General features: G+C 49.5%; 5 protein-coding genes and 1 non-coding gene across 6 annotated transcripts, besides 2 other annotated features; 2 read left to right on the top strand and 4 right to left on the bottom strand.

Moving 5' to 3' along the window:
- Positions 1-737: 737 nt before the first annotated feature.
- On the bottom strand, positions 738-808 carry ACLA_052990. The gene has a single exon. It is a non-coding gene; the product is annotated as a tRNA-Gly (tRNA).
- Positions 809-1760: 952 nt separating this feature from the next.
- Positions 1761-3747, top strand: ACLA_052980 (S53 family peptidase; the record flags this gene model as incomplete). The annotated part of the gene is made up of 5 exons (XM_001272250.1): positions 1761-2653; positions 2706-2847; positions 2898-2991; positions 3040-3343; positions 3396-3747. 5 exons carry the CDS (start codon positions 1761-1763, stop codon positions 3745-3747), a joined length of 1785 nt encoding a protein of 594 aa, XP_001272251.1.
- A 148-nt stretch (positions 3748-3895) lies between these two features.
- On the bottom strand, positions 3896-5078 carry ACLA_052970 (SDR family NAD(P)-dependent oxidoreductase; the record flags this gene model as incomplete). Its single annotated transcript, XM_001272249.1, has 8 exons — positions 3896-3933; positions 3985-4063; positions 4128-4190; positions 4246-4386; positions 4454-4561; positions 4616-4765; positions 4826-4970; positions 5029-5078. The coding sequence occupies 8 exons, from the start codon at positions 5076-5078 to the stop codon at positions 3896-3898; spliced, it is 774 nt and encodes a 257-aa protein (XP_001272250.1).
- Positions 4080-4099: a microsatellite.
- A 396-nt stretch (positions 5079-5474) lies between the features above and the next one.
- ACLA_052960 (uncharacterized protein) lies at positions 5475-6485 on the bottom strand (the record flags this gene model as incomplete). The annotated part of the gene is made up of 2 exons (XM_001272248.1): positions 5475-5513; positions 5574-6485. The coding sequence occupies 2 exons, from the start codon at positions 6483-6485 to the stop codon at positions 5475-5477; spliced, it is 951 nt and encodes a 316-aa protein (XP_001272249.1).
- Positions 6486-8131: 1646 nt separating this feature from the next.
- Positions 8132-8157: a microsatellite.
- An 18-nt stretch (positions 8158-8175) lies between these two features.
- On the top strand, positions 8176-8814 carry ACLA_052950 (uncharacterized protein; the record flags this gene model as incomplete). Its single annotated transcript, XM_001272247.1, has 1 exon — positions 8176-8814. The coding sequence occupies one exon, from the start codon at positions 8176-8178 to the stop codon at positions 8812-8814; it is 639 nt and encodes a 212-aa protein (XP_001272248.1).
- Positions 8815-8852: 38 nt separating this feature from the next.
- Positions 8853-10610, bottom strand: ACLA_052940 (serine hydrolase domain-containing protein; the record flags this gene model as incomplete). The annotated part of the gene is made up of 1 exon (XM_001272246.1): positions 8853-10610. One exon carries the CDS (start codon positions 10608-10610, stop codon positions 8853-8855), a length of 1758 nt encoding a protein of 585 aa, XP_001272247.1.
- Between the last annotated feature and the right edge of the window lie 1414 nt (positions 10611-12024).

The raw sequence follows: 12024 nt of genomic DNA, 5'->3' as shown, positions 1-12024 counted from the left end.
ATCTGCTACATTTACAGAAGAGGCCAGGAAGGCAAAATGAGACAATCAAAGACGCCTCAAGAGGTTCTGAGGTGCTTGTTGAGAGTTGGTTTGAAAAGATATACCGGATGTTGTGTGTGATGCATGAAGCGCTAGCAGTATCACCTGATCCGGTATACAAACCTGAGGCAGGGAAATATATTCAAAGCAGATCCAATATCGCAAGATACTTCATCGCATTTTGAGGTCATGTAATTCCTCTTTTGTGACATCATCCTTGCACGTATCCCGGTACTTTTCGGACTCTCTTGAAATCTGTTCTCTATTGCGGGAAGGGGGAAAAAAAAAGAAACTTTATTCTAGTCTATAAAGTCCAGTTGGTCATACAGAAGGCCTCATACTTTGATATATGTACCTGGATATCAGGAAGATATGCATGCGGCTGCCCGGAGAAACGAGAGCGAACCCCTCGAATTCAAAGTCCGTACCAACAGCAACACCAAGATCGTTGAAATTGACAGATACTTTCAAACACTGAGTGCTGAAATCCATCGCCATTGGTAAACCCTTTGAAGATGGCACATCTTGACGTGATTGGTCGCATGGTGGTGTTTCCATGTTCCTGCACCCAAACCATGGTTTGTGCCACTCTCCCGTGTATGCAGAGAGCTGGAAATAATGGCTGGAATATCGAGGTTAGAATGTTGTTCAAGATGAGGCCAGTGAAAAAGAAGTTGGAAAAGAAAGCAAAAAAAGAATGCATCATCCGTGAATCGAACACGGGCCTCGTCGATGGCAACGACGAATTCTACCACTAGACCAATGATGCGACCACTGCGCCACCTGATTGGGTGCTTGAAATGCCTCAAAATTTCACAAATATGATAACACTTTTACGTTCAATGTGATTTTTACTCTTTTCCTGTTTATCATGGCTCCTGATGCTGAGTGCCAAGGTCAATTCAATATATCCCTCTTGATTAGTGATTGAGATGTAGATTGGGACTCATCGATATTCAGGGCAAGCACCTTCCTGAAAGCGTTGGTCTTACTACTAGTTACAACTCATAAGCACCCAAGTGATCTACTAGTGATTGGGAATCTCTAGCGCACTGAAACTGGAACAATCACATCCTTGACCGATATCCTGTCCATCTATCTCTGACACATTCTTTTGGGTACAATCCTTCTGCCTTGATTGTACAGTGCTCGAAGGTTGAATCTGATGAGGAAGCTGTCTGTCTGTTGCTCCACCGGGAATTCGGAATTCGGACTGCGCCGATAGAGGTGCTGCTAGGCTTGCGAAACGATGTAACCGTCCTGAAGGGCAAATCAAACACAATCAATCCATCTTTGGCTGTTCCTGAAAGGGGAAAATACCAAGAGAAGCTTAGAATGATTGGTGCCAGTGGAGAAAATGCTTGTCGTGCTTGACAATAATGATAAGCACTGTGACAATGGCGATTCATTTCCATCCAGGGCCGCGATACCGCTACTCCTTCGGATTTCCGATGGGGCTAATCAAACCAGGCGTGTTTAGCCTCTCCCGGTATGGAATCTGCATGAAAAATCACGCAAGAAGGAAGTCTGCAGACTTACTCTGTATGTCTCATGTGGGAAGGGTCCAATGGGGCCATGAGGCAATGGGGAATGTGATTGCTGGGGATGACATTGTGGGAAAATAAATATCGATCGCTGGCCGGGGCCAATCTTTTATTTACCTGCCTTTTCTTCCATTCTCTCTACCCACGTGAGCGAGCTTGCTTTCTCCTATCTCAGCAATGCTCTCCTCAACTCTCTACGCAGGGTTGCTCTGCTCCCTTGCGGCACCCGCCTTCGGAATTGCGCACGAGAAATTAGCCGCTGTTCCCAATGGCTGGACCTTGATCAAGGATGCACCGGAGACCGACACGATTACTTTGTCGATTGCCCTTGCTCGTCAGAATCTCGACCAACTCGAATCCAAGCTGACGACGCTAGCAACCCCTGGAAATGCCGAGTATGGCCAATGGCTGGACAAGGCGGATATTGAATCACTCTTTCCAACTGCCAGTGATGAAGCCATCATTGAATGGTTGAAAGCTGCCGGCATCACCCAGGTGTCCCGCCAGGGCAGTCTGGTGAACTTTGCGTCCACTGTGGGAACCGTGAACAAGCTCTTCAACACCACTTTCTCTTACTATCAGAATGGTGCGTCGCAGAAGTTGCGTACGACGGAGTACTCCATTCCCGACAGCCTGACCGATGCGATCGACTTGGTCGCTCCCACTGTCTTCTTCGGCAAGGACCAAGACAACGCGCTGCCTTCTTTTGCTTCAAAGCTCCCCACTCTCCCGAAGCGCGCATCGAACAGCTCGTCTTGCGCGGACCTCATCACCCCCGCGTGCCTGGCGGAGATGTACAACCTCGGCGACTACAAGCCTGTTGTCTCGTCGGGAAGTCGGATCGGCTTCGGCAGTTTCCTGAACGAGTCGGCCAACTATGCCGACTTGGCAGCGTACGAGAAGCTGTTCAAAATTCCTTCCCAGAACTTCTCTGTTGAGTTGATCAACGGAGGAACTAACGATCAGAATTGGAACACAGCCCAACTTGGGGAAGCCGACTTGGATGTGGAGTTGATTGTGGCCGTCAGCCATCCACTTCCTGTCGTCGAGTACATTACTGGTGGTTCACCGTAGGGCTCTCACCTTTATTTTCGCGATCAAGAAAAGTGCTAATGTTTCTAGTCCATATGTTCCCAACGCTGACGGGCCAACTGCCGCGGACAACCAGAACGAGCCTTACTTGGAATACTACGAGTATTTGCTGTCAAAGCCCAACGCTGCGTTGCCCCAGGTGATCTCCAACTCGTATGGCGATGATGAACAGGTAAGAACTTTCGACTCCTGTGATCCGAGGCACCTTGACTGACGGATTAGACTGTCCCCAAATACTATGCGAAGAGAGTGTGTAACATGATCGGCTTGATGGGACTTCGGGGTATCACCGTCCTCGAGTCTTCTGGTGATACCGGTATGCCTTTGTTGAACCCTTCCCGCTGAGGCGTACTGACACAGCCAGGTATTGGTTCGGCATGCATGTCCAACGATGGCACCAACACTCCTCAATTTACTCCCACCTTCCCCGGCACCTGCCCCTTCATCACTTCGGTCGGCGGTACTCAGGCCTACGCCCCCGAGGTTGCCTGGGATGGAAGCTCTGGTGGCTTCAGCAACTACTTTAAACGGCCCAGGTATCAAGAGGCCGCCGTGAAAAGCTACCTGAAACATCACATCTCCAAGGACACCAAGGAGTATTATTCTCAGTATACAAACTTCCACGGTCGGGGCTTCCCTGATGTGTCTGCTCACAGTCTGACTCCCGAGTAAGTTTCTCTCCGCCTGATCAATGAGTCTTCTCTCTAAAGATGAGTGCAGTTATGAGGTTATCAACTATGGTGCACGCTCGAGATCCGGCGGTACCTCTGCGGCCTGCCCCGTCTTTGCCGGTATTGTGGGCATGTTGAACGATGCCCGTCTGCGCGCCGGCAAGCCTACTCTCGGATTCCTCAACCCCTTGCTGTACAGCGAAGGATTCAAGACCTTCACTGATATCACTGCTGGAGCTTCCGTTGGCTGTGACGGTACCAACCCGCAGTCAGGAAAGCCTGTGCCGGGAGGCGGTATCATCCCCTATGCCCACTGGAACGCTACTGCTGGGTGGGATCCTGTTACCGGCCTCGGAGTGCCCAACTTTCTTAAGCTGAAGGAGCTGGTGCTGTCTTTTTGATAGATGTCTGGTGCGATGTTGGTCCATGTATCTATGTACTATTACTGTGCGCATGATTAGAGTATCTCTGCCATGTAAAGGGTTTGCGTGGACGAAGGCAGATTCAATATCCAATATATATGTGACAATGTGATGTGTTATATCCAGCCTACCTACTCCCACTTTCACCCATGGACAGGCCCGAATCTGCGCTTGTTAGAGTCCCGAACACGTACAGTGAGGACGGCAAGGACTTACCAACGACAATCTGTTGCCCGGTCATTGACGTATTCTTTGCAAGGGTGATGAACATATTGGCGCAGTCGTCCAAGTCGGTCTACCCGTGAGATTAGAAAAAAAAAAAAAAAAAAAATGACGTATGTGAAACATGAGCCACTCACCTCGTGTTTCAAGATCGCTTTTTGATTCAGACGTTCGATCACAGTCTCACCAAACCTTCTGCCCTGTTCGGTATCAGTACACGAAGAGGTACGGACGTCAGGGGAGGAATCTTCATACCCAATCGGTCAAAAGCAATCCTGGTAGAACGGCGTTGACACGGATCTTCGGTCCAACCGATAAAGACAGGTGTTTCATCAGATGCAACGCGGCGGACTTGGTGACCGAATAGCCCATGCTACTGCCGCCAGGTGTGATACCCTGTCATGTCATAAATAAGCCCGTGTCACTACTTTGTAAATGCCCCTCTTCAGTGAACGAGACGTACCGCGATGGAGGAAGTCATGATATATGCGCCGCCTTCGGGATTGTTCTCAAGAATGGGTTTGGCCGTCTGCATAAGCTGCAGATGAGACATGACGTTGACTCTCCAGCACTGTTGTCCTTGAGTAACCGAGACAGCGGAGGAGGTAACTCAACAGAAACTTACTTTGTCCCATTCCTCCGGCGACAAGTCATAGATATCACGGTTGTTTGCAAATCGGGTCCACCCAGCGTTGGCGATTATGATATCAAGACCAGATAGTTGCTCCTTTGCCTCTTGCACTATGCGCTGATTATCCTCTGGAAGTTCAGAGTCCTACCTAGGATTAGCCATGTTGAAGCACCTCCAATATCCATCTCCAACTTCAACTCTCACCCCTTGAAGGACAATGCACTTCACCGAGAAGTCCCGCGAGAGTCGATCTGCAAGACCCTCGGCGATATCGCGGCTCGAATGGTAGTTGATGGCAATGTTGCAGCCCTCGGCAGCGAACTTCTCACATACCAAGGCCCCCAGGCCTCTGAGCAGGTCTGTTAGCAGGAGATCCCAGAGGGCGGTGGATGAGGGAGGATTTGTACCTTGAGCCTGCGGTGACCAGAACATTCTTTCCTTTCAGATCATACGGCATCGTGGCTTGATGTGTGGTCGACAGATGTTGACATTCTCTTAACGGGTATAAAAGGAGCCAGGGAAGCGGGGTAAATCCAACCCCTCTCCCGCCGACGGCTTTTATGTAACAGGGGGGGATTTCCTATCGATGGTCGTGCTGATTTCTTTCCTAGACGATGGTGTCATAGAGGTCGTCCAAGCCAGCAGTCATTGATTGAATCTTTATTCTGACAGATTTCTGCCTCGTTGGTGAAGATACGATTGTCCCTGAACTTTGTATCCTCAAATGAAAACTACTATTTGACTAGGATTCGACAATCAGAAGAGTAATGGAGTTTTCTGGATAGATCTTGTCTTAGTAAGATACGGGGAAGTAAATGGTCTAAGGTACAAAGTCGCCGTCGCACAGCCGGTATCAAACCAATGATCTAGGATGTTGTCTAAGATAGACATCCTCTAAACCAATATCATTATCGAAAATAATACAAAAAAGCCCCTATAGATATAGTCAAACGCAGTCCTCAATCTCGTTGACGACATCCACTCCCCAGATGTATGCACGGTATGCCCGACGGCTGTACATATCTGTCTGGTCCACCATGAACCTCTCAATATCCTCCCACAGATTAACATTACACTGCGCATTCTCATCCATGACGGGTAGTCCATTTGTTTGTGCGCAACAGGCACACAGCAAAGTGCAATGTCCATGGATCGGATATCCGTATCCGCCAGTGCCTCGAGGCTTCTCGCAACATCCACACTCCCTCGCACAACAGCCTCCTCGAGCAACACAATCCTGACGCATCCAATCGCAGAGATGCCAGTTTGTTTCATTTCTCCAAGCCAGAAATGCCTTCCGGAACGGGCCGCCAGGCATGTTGCCAAGATGGGTCATTAGCTCGGCCTTAACCTCCCGGTACAGACTCTTGAGCTCCTCGAGGCTGTCCCTTGCATGCTCCAAGGCGGATGCGAGGCGACGACGTTTGTCGGGATTTCGATCTTCGTTGAGAGCCTTGTGCGCCGATTGATAGAAGGCTAGCGATTGGGCGATGATGTTGCAGGTTCTTTCGTGCTCGATCAGGTCTTGACACCAATGCATGGCCTCGGGATCGGGGGGCTGATGATGATACTGAAAGAAGCGCAGAAGGCGTCCAGTCTGATATAGACCTTGTTTCTCCAGCCGAGTCACAAGGTGATCCACCTTATCTTGGTTGCCAAAGAGATGGTTTGGGAGGCCCTTTTGGAGACTGATTCTATAGATCAATCTGGCTTTGGCGCGGCTGTCCAGGTCTGAGAGGAGGAAGCTTTCGTAGTCCTTAGGGGTCTTTGCTTTCTTGAGGACCTTCTCCCATTTGCTCCGGGTGTGTTTCAACTTGAGGAGGCGTAAGGCCACAAAAAGCCAGGTCCGAATGGTGGAGAACATAGTTGAAGGTAGTAGATGCTGGATATGAGGTTTTTGTAGAGATATGAAGAGGCAGAAGAGATGTAGCTCTGGATGTTTCTGAGATCATGGTGTATGTAGAGTGCCTGCACACTCAGAAAACCTTCATTCACCTGCACAAGTGAATGGTTCACTCTAGGACCAAGATAAAAGGTGGCAAGGGAATGTTCATTCACTATTGAAGTTCCAGCACTGCTGCCATTGGGTGCTATTTCTGGGGAAGCTGGGTATGAGACTGACATAGTACCGACTGGAAGATATCAGAATAGGTGACAAGAAGGTTGACATTCACAACGTGATCCTCACACCATCTCCTAAGGAGACTCACACAAACCTTTCTCCTTGATTTGTGGTTACTGTCTATCATCCTTTCCACCTCCTTCAGCTTCTCACGGGACACCGCAGTCGAGATACACATCGAGACGAAACTGACAATTGGTGGAGTGAGGTTGAATCATACGTGATGTTGCGGGTGTGAATGAGGGAAGGAGGCTCGGTCCAAAAGGCTTATTCAAGATTTGATGTTGAAATTCTCCTCGTGGTTGGATTATTGACTGGTCATTATGAAAGGCTGTGTGTTGTCTACTTTCAGCACACCCATATTCTGACACTAACTAACCATTCAAGTTTTTGCAGGAGCTCTTCATCCGTCTGTATACTATGAATCAAGCAACTCTTCATTGCATCTCAGCTAAATGCATTTGTTCTCTATGTGAGCGGATATCAGCACCAATCATTGGGACTAGTCGAACATGCCAACTATAACACTACAGCAACGGATCGTTGACACGAATGATGGGCGAGCACAGATGTCAGATGAAGCATATGAAACAAGCTGACATCGAACAAGGCCTAAGCGAGAGGGATGTTTTACATCGAAAGCAAACAAAACAGCCTACAGGGATAGGGACCTCGACACAGAAAGGATCTACAATGAGCTGGGGGAGCGAGTACAGCATGGTCCCCAGTATGTCTGCAGTGTGTCTTCGTAAAGCATGACTGCTGCTTACTCTACTGCGTTATATACAGTCATTCTGGATCAAAAAACCTTTTAATACTTGGAAAACGAGATCTATGCAGGAAAGGTTGGGGTACAACTTCAGTCATCGTCTATTGCGAATCCCGGAAGATTAGGAGGCATAGGCAACGCAATGGTCTTATAGAGTCGTTGTTTCAACTACACAGAAAAAGACACACGATGAATGCTGTTCCACCGCAATACATGGTGAGATCTTGGTGAGCAGAAGAGTCAGTATCTCCTCTGCCCATGCCCAGACGTACATTAGCGACAAGTAGCTTGATGCAGTCTGAACTAAATTAAGCATCCCGTCGTCCCACGGTTTCCTCCGCCGTCAGATTTAATCGATTGCTCGATTTTTGTGGAGTTGATTTCTGCGTTGTACCAATAAAAGAATCAAGAGCAAGCCATGTCTCGATGAGTGGGTATTATGATGGTCGATCATTGGGTTTGTCTCATCATATCACATTCGATGCTGCACAGGTGAAGAACTTCCTCGGGTATAATGCAAATCAGGTTACATCGCGATCACATCCGATCACATCCTTCCACCACTACAGTTGGTCTCACAGGTATATAAACAGACCACTTCTCGATATTTCCCCTTCTCCATCATCATCATTATCATCATCATCAAAAAACCAAGGCCTCAAGATGACTCTGAAAATCATTCTCACCGGCCTCCTGGCCATGGCCACAACTGCCCTCACCCAGTCCATCACACCCCCCGAGGGTTGTCCCCTTCCCACCTGGACGGTCAACAACTTCCACTGGTACAACGGCTCCCACAGCTTAGACTGCGTGCACAACCAAGCCGACATCAACGCCATGGGCTGCCTCTGCGGCAACAACTGGTGCGAACCAGTGCAGTCGACCTGCAACGGATCATGGGTCCACTACTGCTGGACAGGCATGCCCAACTACGAGCCCTGGGGCTACGGACCCAAGGAGACGCTCGACATCGACTTTGAAGATGGCCTGCAGTGCCATGACGAGTACATCGGGTACCGGGTCCACGATATCGGCAACGGAGCGAGCAACTGCGGCTACAGCGACCGGGGCCTGGGACGGATTGTCTCGTTCTACGGCAGCTCGAATGAAGAGCAGTCCGTGGGACGGATGGATTACGTGCTTGGGGATGGGCATGCATTGACCTGTGTGAATGGGAGTAAGATTACCTATTCGGGATCAACCGAGTTTGAGGTGAACTGTGTGCATGATTCTTTCTTCAATGCGACATGTACGGCGGAGACATTCACGGTCCCTGTTTTGAATTACCAATGGGTGTCTTGATTCAGTCTATATAGGAGTTAAAATAGGAATCATGAAGTCTAGCTTTCATGGCGGTTGAGCGTCACGTTCCATGCTGGAAGTTCCACCGACTTTGCCTTGCCGTCCTTGTCCACGTTGAACACAAAATGCCCCAGCCCTGAAGCAGCGTAGGAGCCACTTCCCAGAGCCAGCCAGTCGCTCACGTCGAAGTTGCTCGAGAACAATCCCTTCTTCGCCTCCTGCGTAACAGTATACGGTCTGAAGGCGATCTTATTGTCCGATACGATCGTAGGCACCAGTCGTGCGTTGAGACCTCCCAGCGGCAATGCCAGCACTGGCATGAGATTAGTGCCGTTGCTGACCCAGGAGGTGATAGAGAGGCCTGGGGTTGAAGCTTCGCCCACAGCCAGCGTCAGGGAGGAGTTGAGTCTATCGGTGACATATCTACCTGCATAGTTCTTCCCGGCCTCATGCGCAGCTTGGTCCATCAGCGCCGGCAAGATAGCCTCCGTAACCAAATCCGCCAGCAAGTTTGTCGCATTGGACCTTGAGCTAAGCGCACTCGCCCCGATGATGCTGAATCCCGCGTTAAAGTCGGGAAGCAGGACGAGAAAGCTGCCATAATTGCCCGAGTCGCCCAGCTTCGTGTACAGATCCGTGATGACCCCGGATTTTGGATGCTTGTAGCGGTAGATCTCCCACGGCCGACCGACGGAGTAGTGCAGATCCGTAGTGTGTGAGACGGGCTTCATCCATCTACGGGTCCGGTCGGCTGGCAGAAGCGTAGAATTGAGGATCGCAGTACCGAACTTCGCCAGGTCGTTGATGGTGGAAAAGATACCTCCGGATGACTTGCTGATGCCGCCAGGAGCGCCGAAGTTGATTGCATAGTCGCCGGCGATGACTGAGCGGGAGAGTGTAGAGACCGCAGGGGGATCGGAAGTGGTGGAACGCATGTCAAGCGGGTCGAAGATGGCCTCCTGGTAGAGTTTTTCGAGGGGCTTTCCAGTGAGATTGGCGATGGCCAGCCCAAGCAGAATGAATCCATTGTTGGAGTACTCTGGACCTGTCCAAGGGAGGTACACTGGAGCATTCTTCGCAATTCCCTTGGTGTATAGAGATCCATCACACGTTGTGTTCCCGTCCGCAAGGCAGGGCGATAAGGAGAGGACCTCACTCTGATCCAAGGGAGGCAGGCCATAGGTCGCTGGATCGAAGAGAGGGTTCGGTGTCTGGCCAGTGAGAATGGCACCGAGGTATTGCAGTAACACATCTCCACCATCCCAGGGAATTCCATCGCGTGCAATGCCGCTAATCTGGGCCGCCAGGGCACTGGGCGTGATTTGGTCCCATGGTGTGCTGTAAACTGAATCATGATCCTTTCGAGCCTTGACGTTTGCGGCGAACGCAGGGAAGAGCTTCGTCAAAGGGCGCTCCCAGTCTGCCTCGCCCAGTTCAAGCAGCCCGGCAAAGACCGTGAATAGCTTGGTCAGACTGGCCACACGGTAGATGCTATTTCCATCGACTTTGCGTGTGCCGTTGGGGCCCTGGCTGATCTCGGAAGATGTGTAATGGAACTGCATTGCTTCGGCAGTACGATCATGGGTGGAAAACAAACCCACCGAGAACGTGAGGGTGTGCAGCGGAGATTCATTCGAGGTGGTGTGCTTGTGTAGGACCGAAGTGAGGTTGTTCCAACCAGCGGCGACTTTGCTGGACTTGGAGCTCAGGTCCTGTGGTGCTGGATACACAGGACCCAGGAGGTTCGCGGTACACGAGGCGCATAGCGCAAGTATCGGAAGCAGAATTGAACGCATGTTTTGGGATGGTGTGATATTCCAGTCTGTCTGGAAGAACCAATTCTCGTGGTTTCGTCTTGATCTTTATACTTCAAAGACATGCTGACGTATTTTATGGGTTGACAGCGCAGCCATCCTCATGGCATCATCAAAGTTTGTTCTTCAGCATGTGAGCTCCCTATCAACATCGTGTGTCCGGAGTGTTGTTATGCTGTATATCATCGCGCATTCAGCGTCTTGGATGTCAGCCGCGTTTCTTGGCCTTCAAATATACCCGATTAGGAAATGATCGGAATATTGACTAGGCACAGCCCTTGCAAAACGTGGCGGATCCTCGCCACTTGGGCACTTGAACTACCGAATCACGTTGGATAGTTACTGTTGGTTATTAGCTTACTGGCTTGGCCAGCTTTCAGTCTACATTTGGTGTAGTGTCCAGTAGATAATTGAATGGATGTTGCTGACAAGGATCTTCAGACGCAATATCCAGTACGATACCATTCTCAAGAGTGACATTAGTATAACGACCCATTGAGCCATGGTTTTGCTACAGATAAACATCAGTGGCTGTTGATGATCTCAATGGATGATGATTATTGTTCCATATGACCCTTTGGTCGTCATCGTCCATGCTAGCTACACTTCGCTATTGTTCAAGGTGAGCGTTAAGGAGACATTAGGCATTCTGAGTCTTAGTTCTTAGGCTGTATTCTTCCCTAGGAATTGAGTTTCCCCGCCCTAACTGGCTGTACATATGTGTTTACAGTTTACACACTACCACAGCCCACGCCGACACTCGAACAAGCCTCACCGGAAATTCCAGAGCACCCTTGGCTGGTAGAAGAATACTTAACCTTTTTACCGCTTCAAGTATTGATGAAGCTTAGACTGATTCGCATTACATAATAAATGACTCAATTTATGCAAGCTGCACCACGCCATGGAGGGCTCCCATGGCTTAGTGATCAGGAATCATAGACATTAACGAATCACCACAGCTTTGTCCTTTACGATTATTATTACAGAATGCAGTTGGGTGAGAGACGCCAAGAATGACACTAGAAAAGGTTCAGACACAGCCTCGATCTTCCTGGACTACTCTCTCTCGAATTATCTGGTCGCAGACGAAATATGTGGCTGCGCAATGGGTCGACGCTAAATTCTGTACTTCCCCCACAACGTAAGGGTTAGTTGACTTGACGGGGTAAATTCATGACATTGGCATTCACTTCGATACACTAAATAACAAAACCTGTATGACTCATACTACACTACTAAACTGAACAACTATGTAAGGAACAGCTCTGGCTGTCCTCTATGTGCGAATAGCTGGGACTTTTGACCAAACACATTCAGCATCATCTCAAGATCCTTCCTAGTTCTGTGTTGTACATGTAACTCGACCAACCTGGCCAGGAATTTACACACCTAG

This window comes from Aspergillus clavatus, genomic scaffold (assembly GCF_000002715.2).
Source record: "Aspergillus clavatus NRRL 1 1099423829800 genomic scaffold, whole genome shotgun sequence".
Taxonomy (NCBI): Eukaryota; Fungi; Ascomycota; class Eurotiomycetes; order Eurotiales; family Aspergillaceae; genus Aspergillus; species Aspergillus clavatus.
Note: the sequence above shows the minus strand (reverse complement) of the source record. Positions and strands in the feature narration are given on the sequence as shown.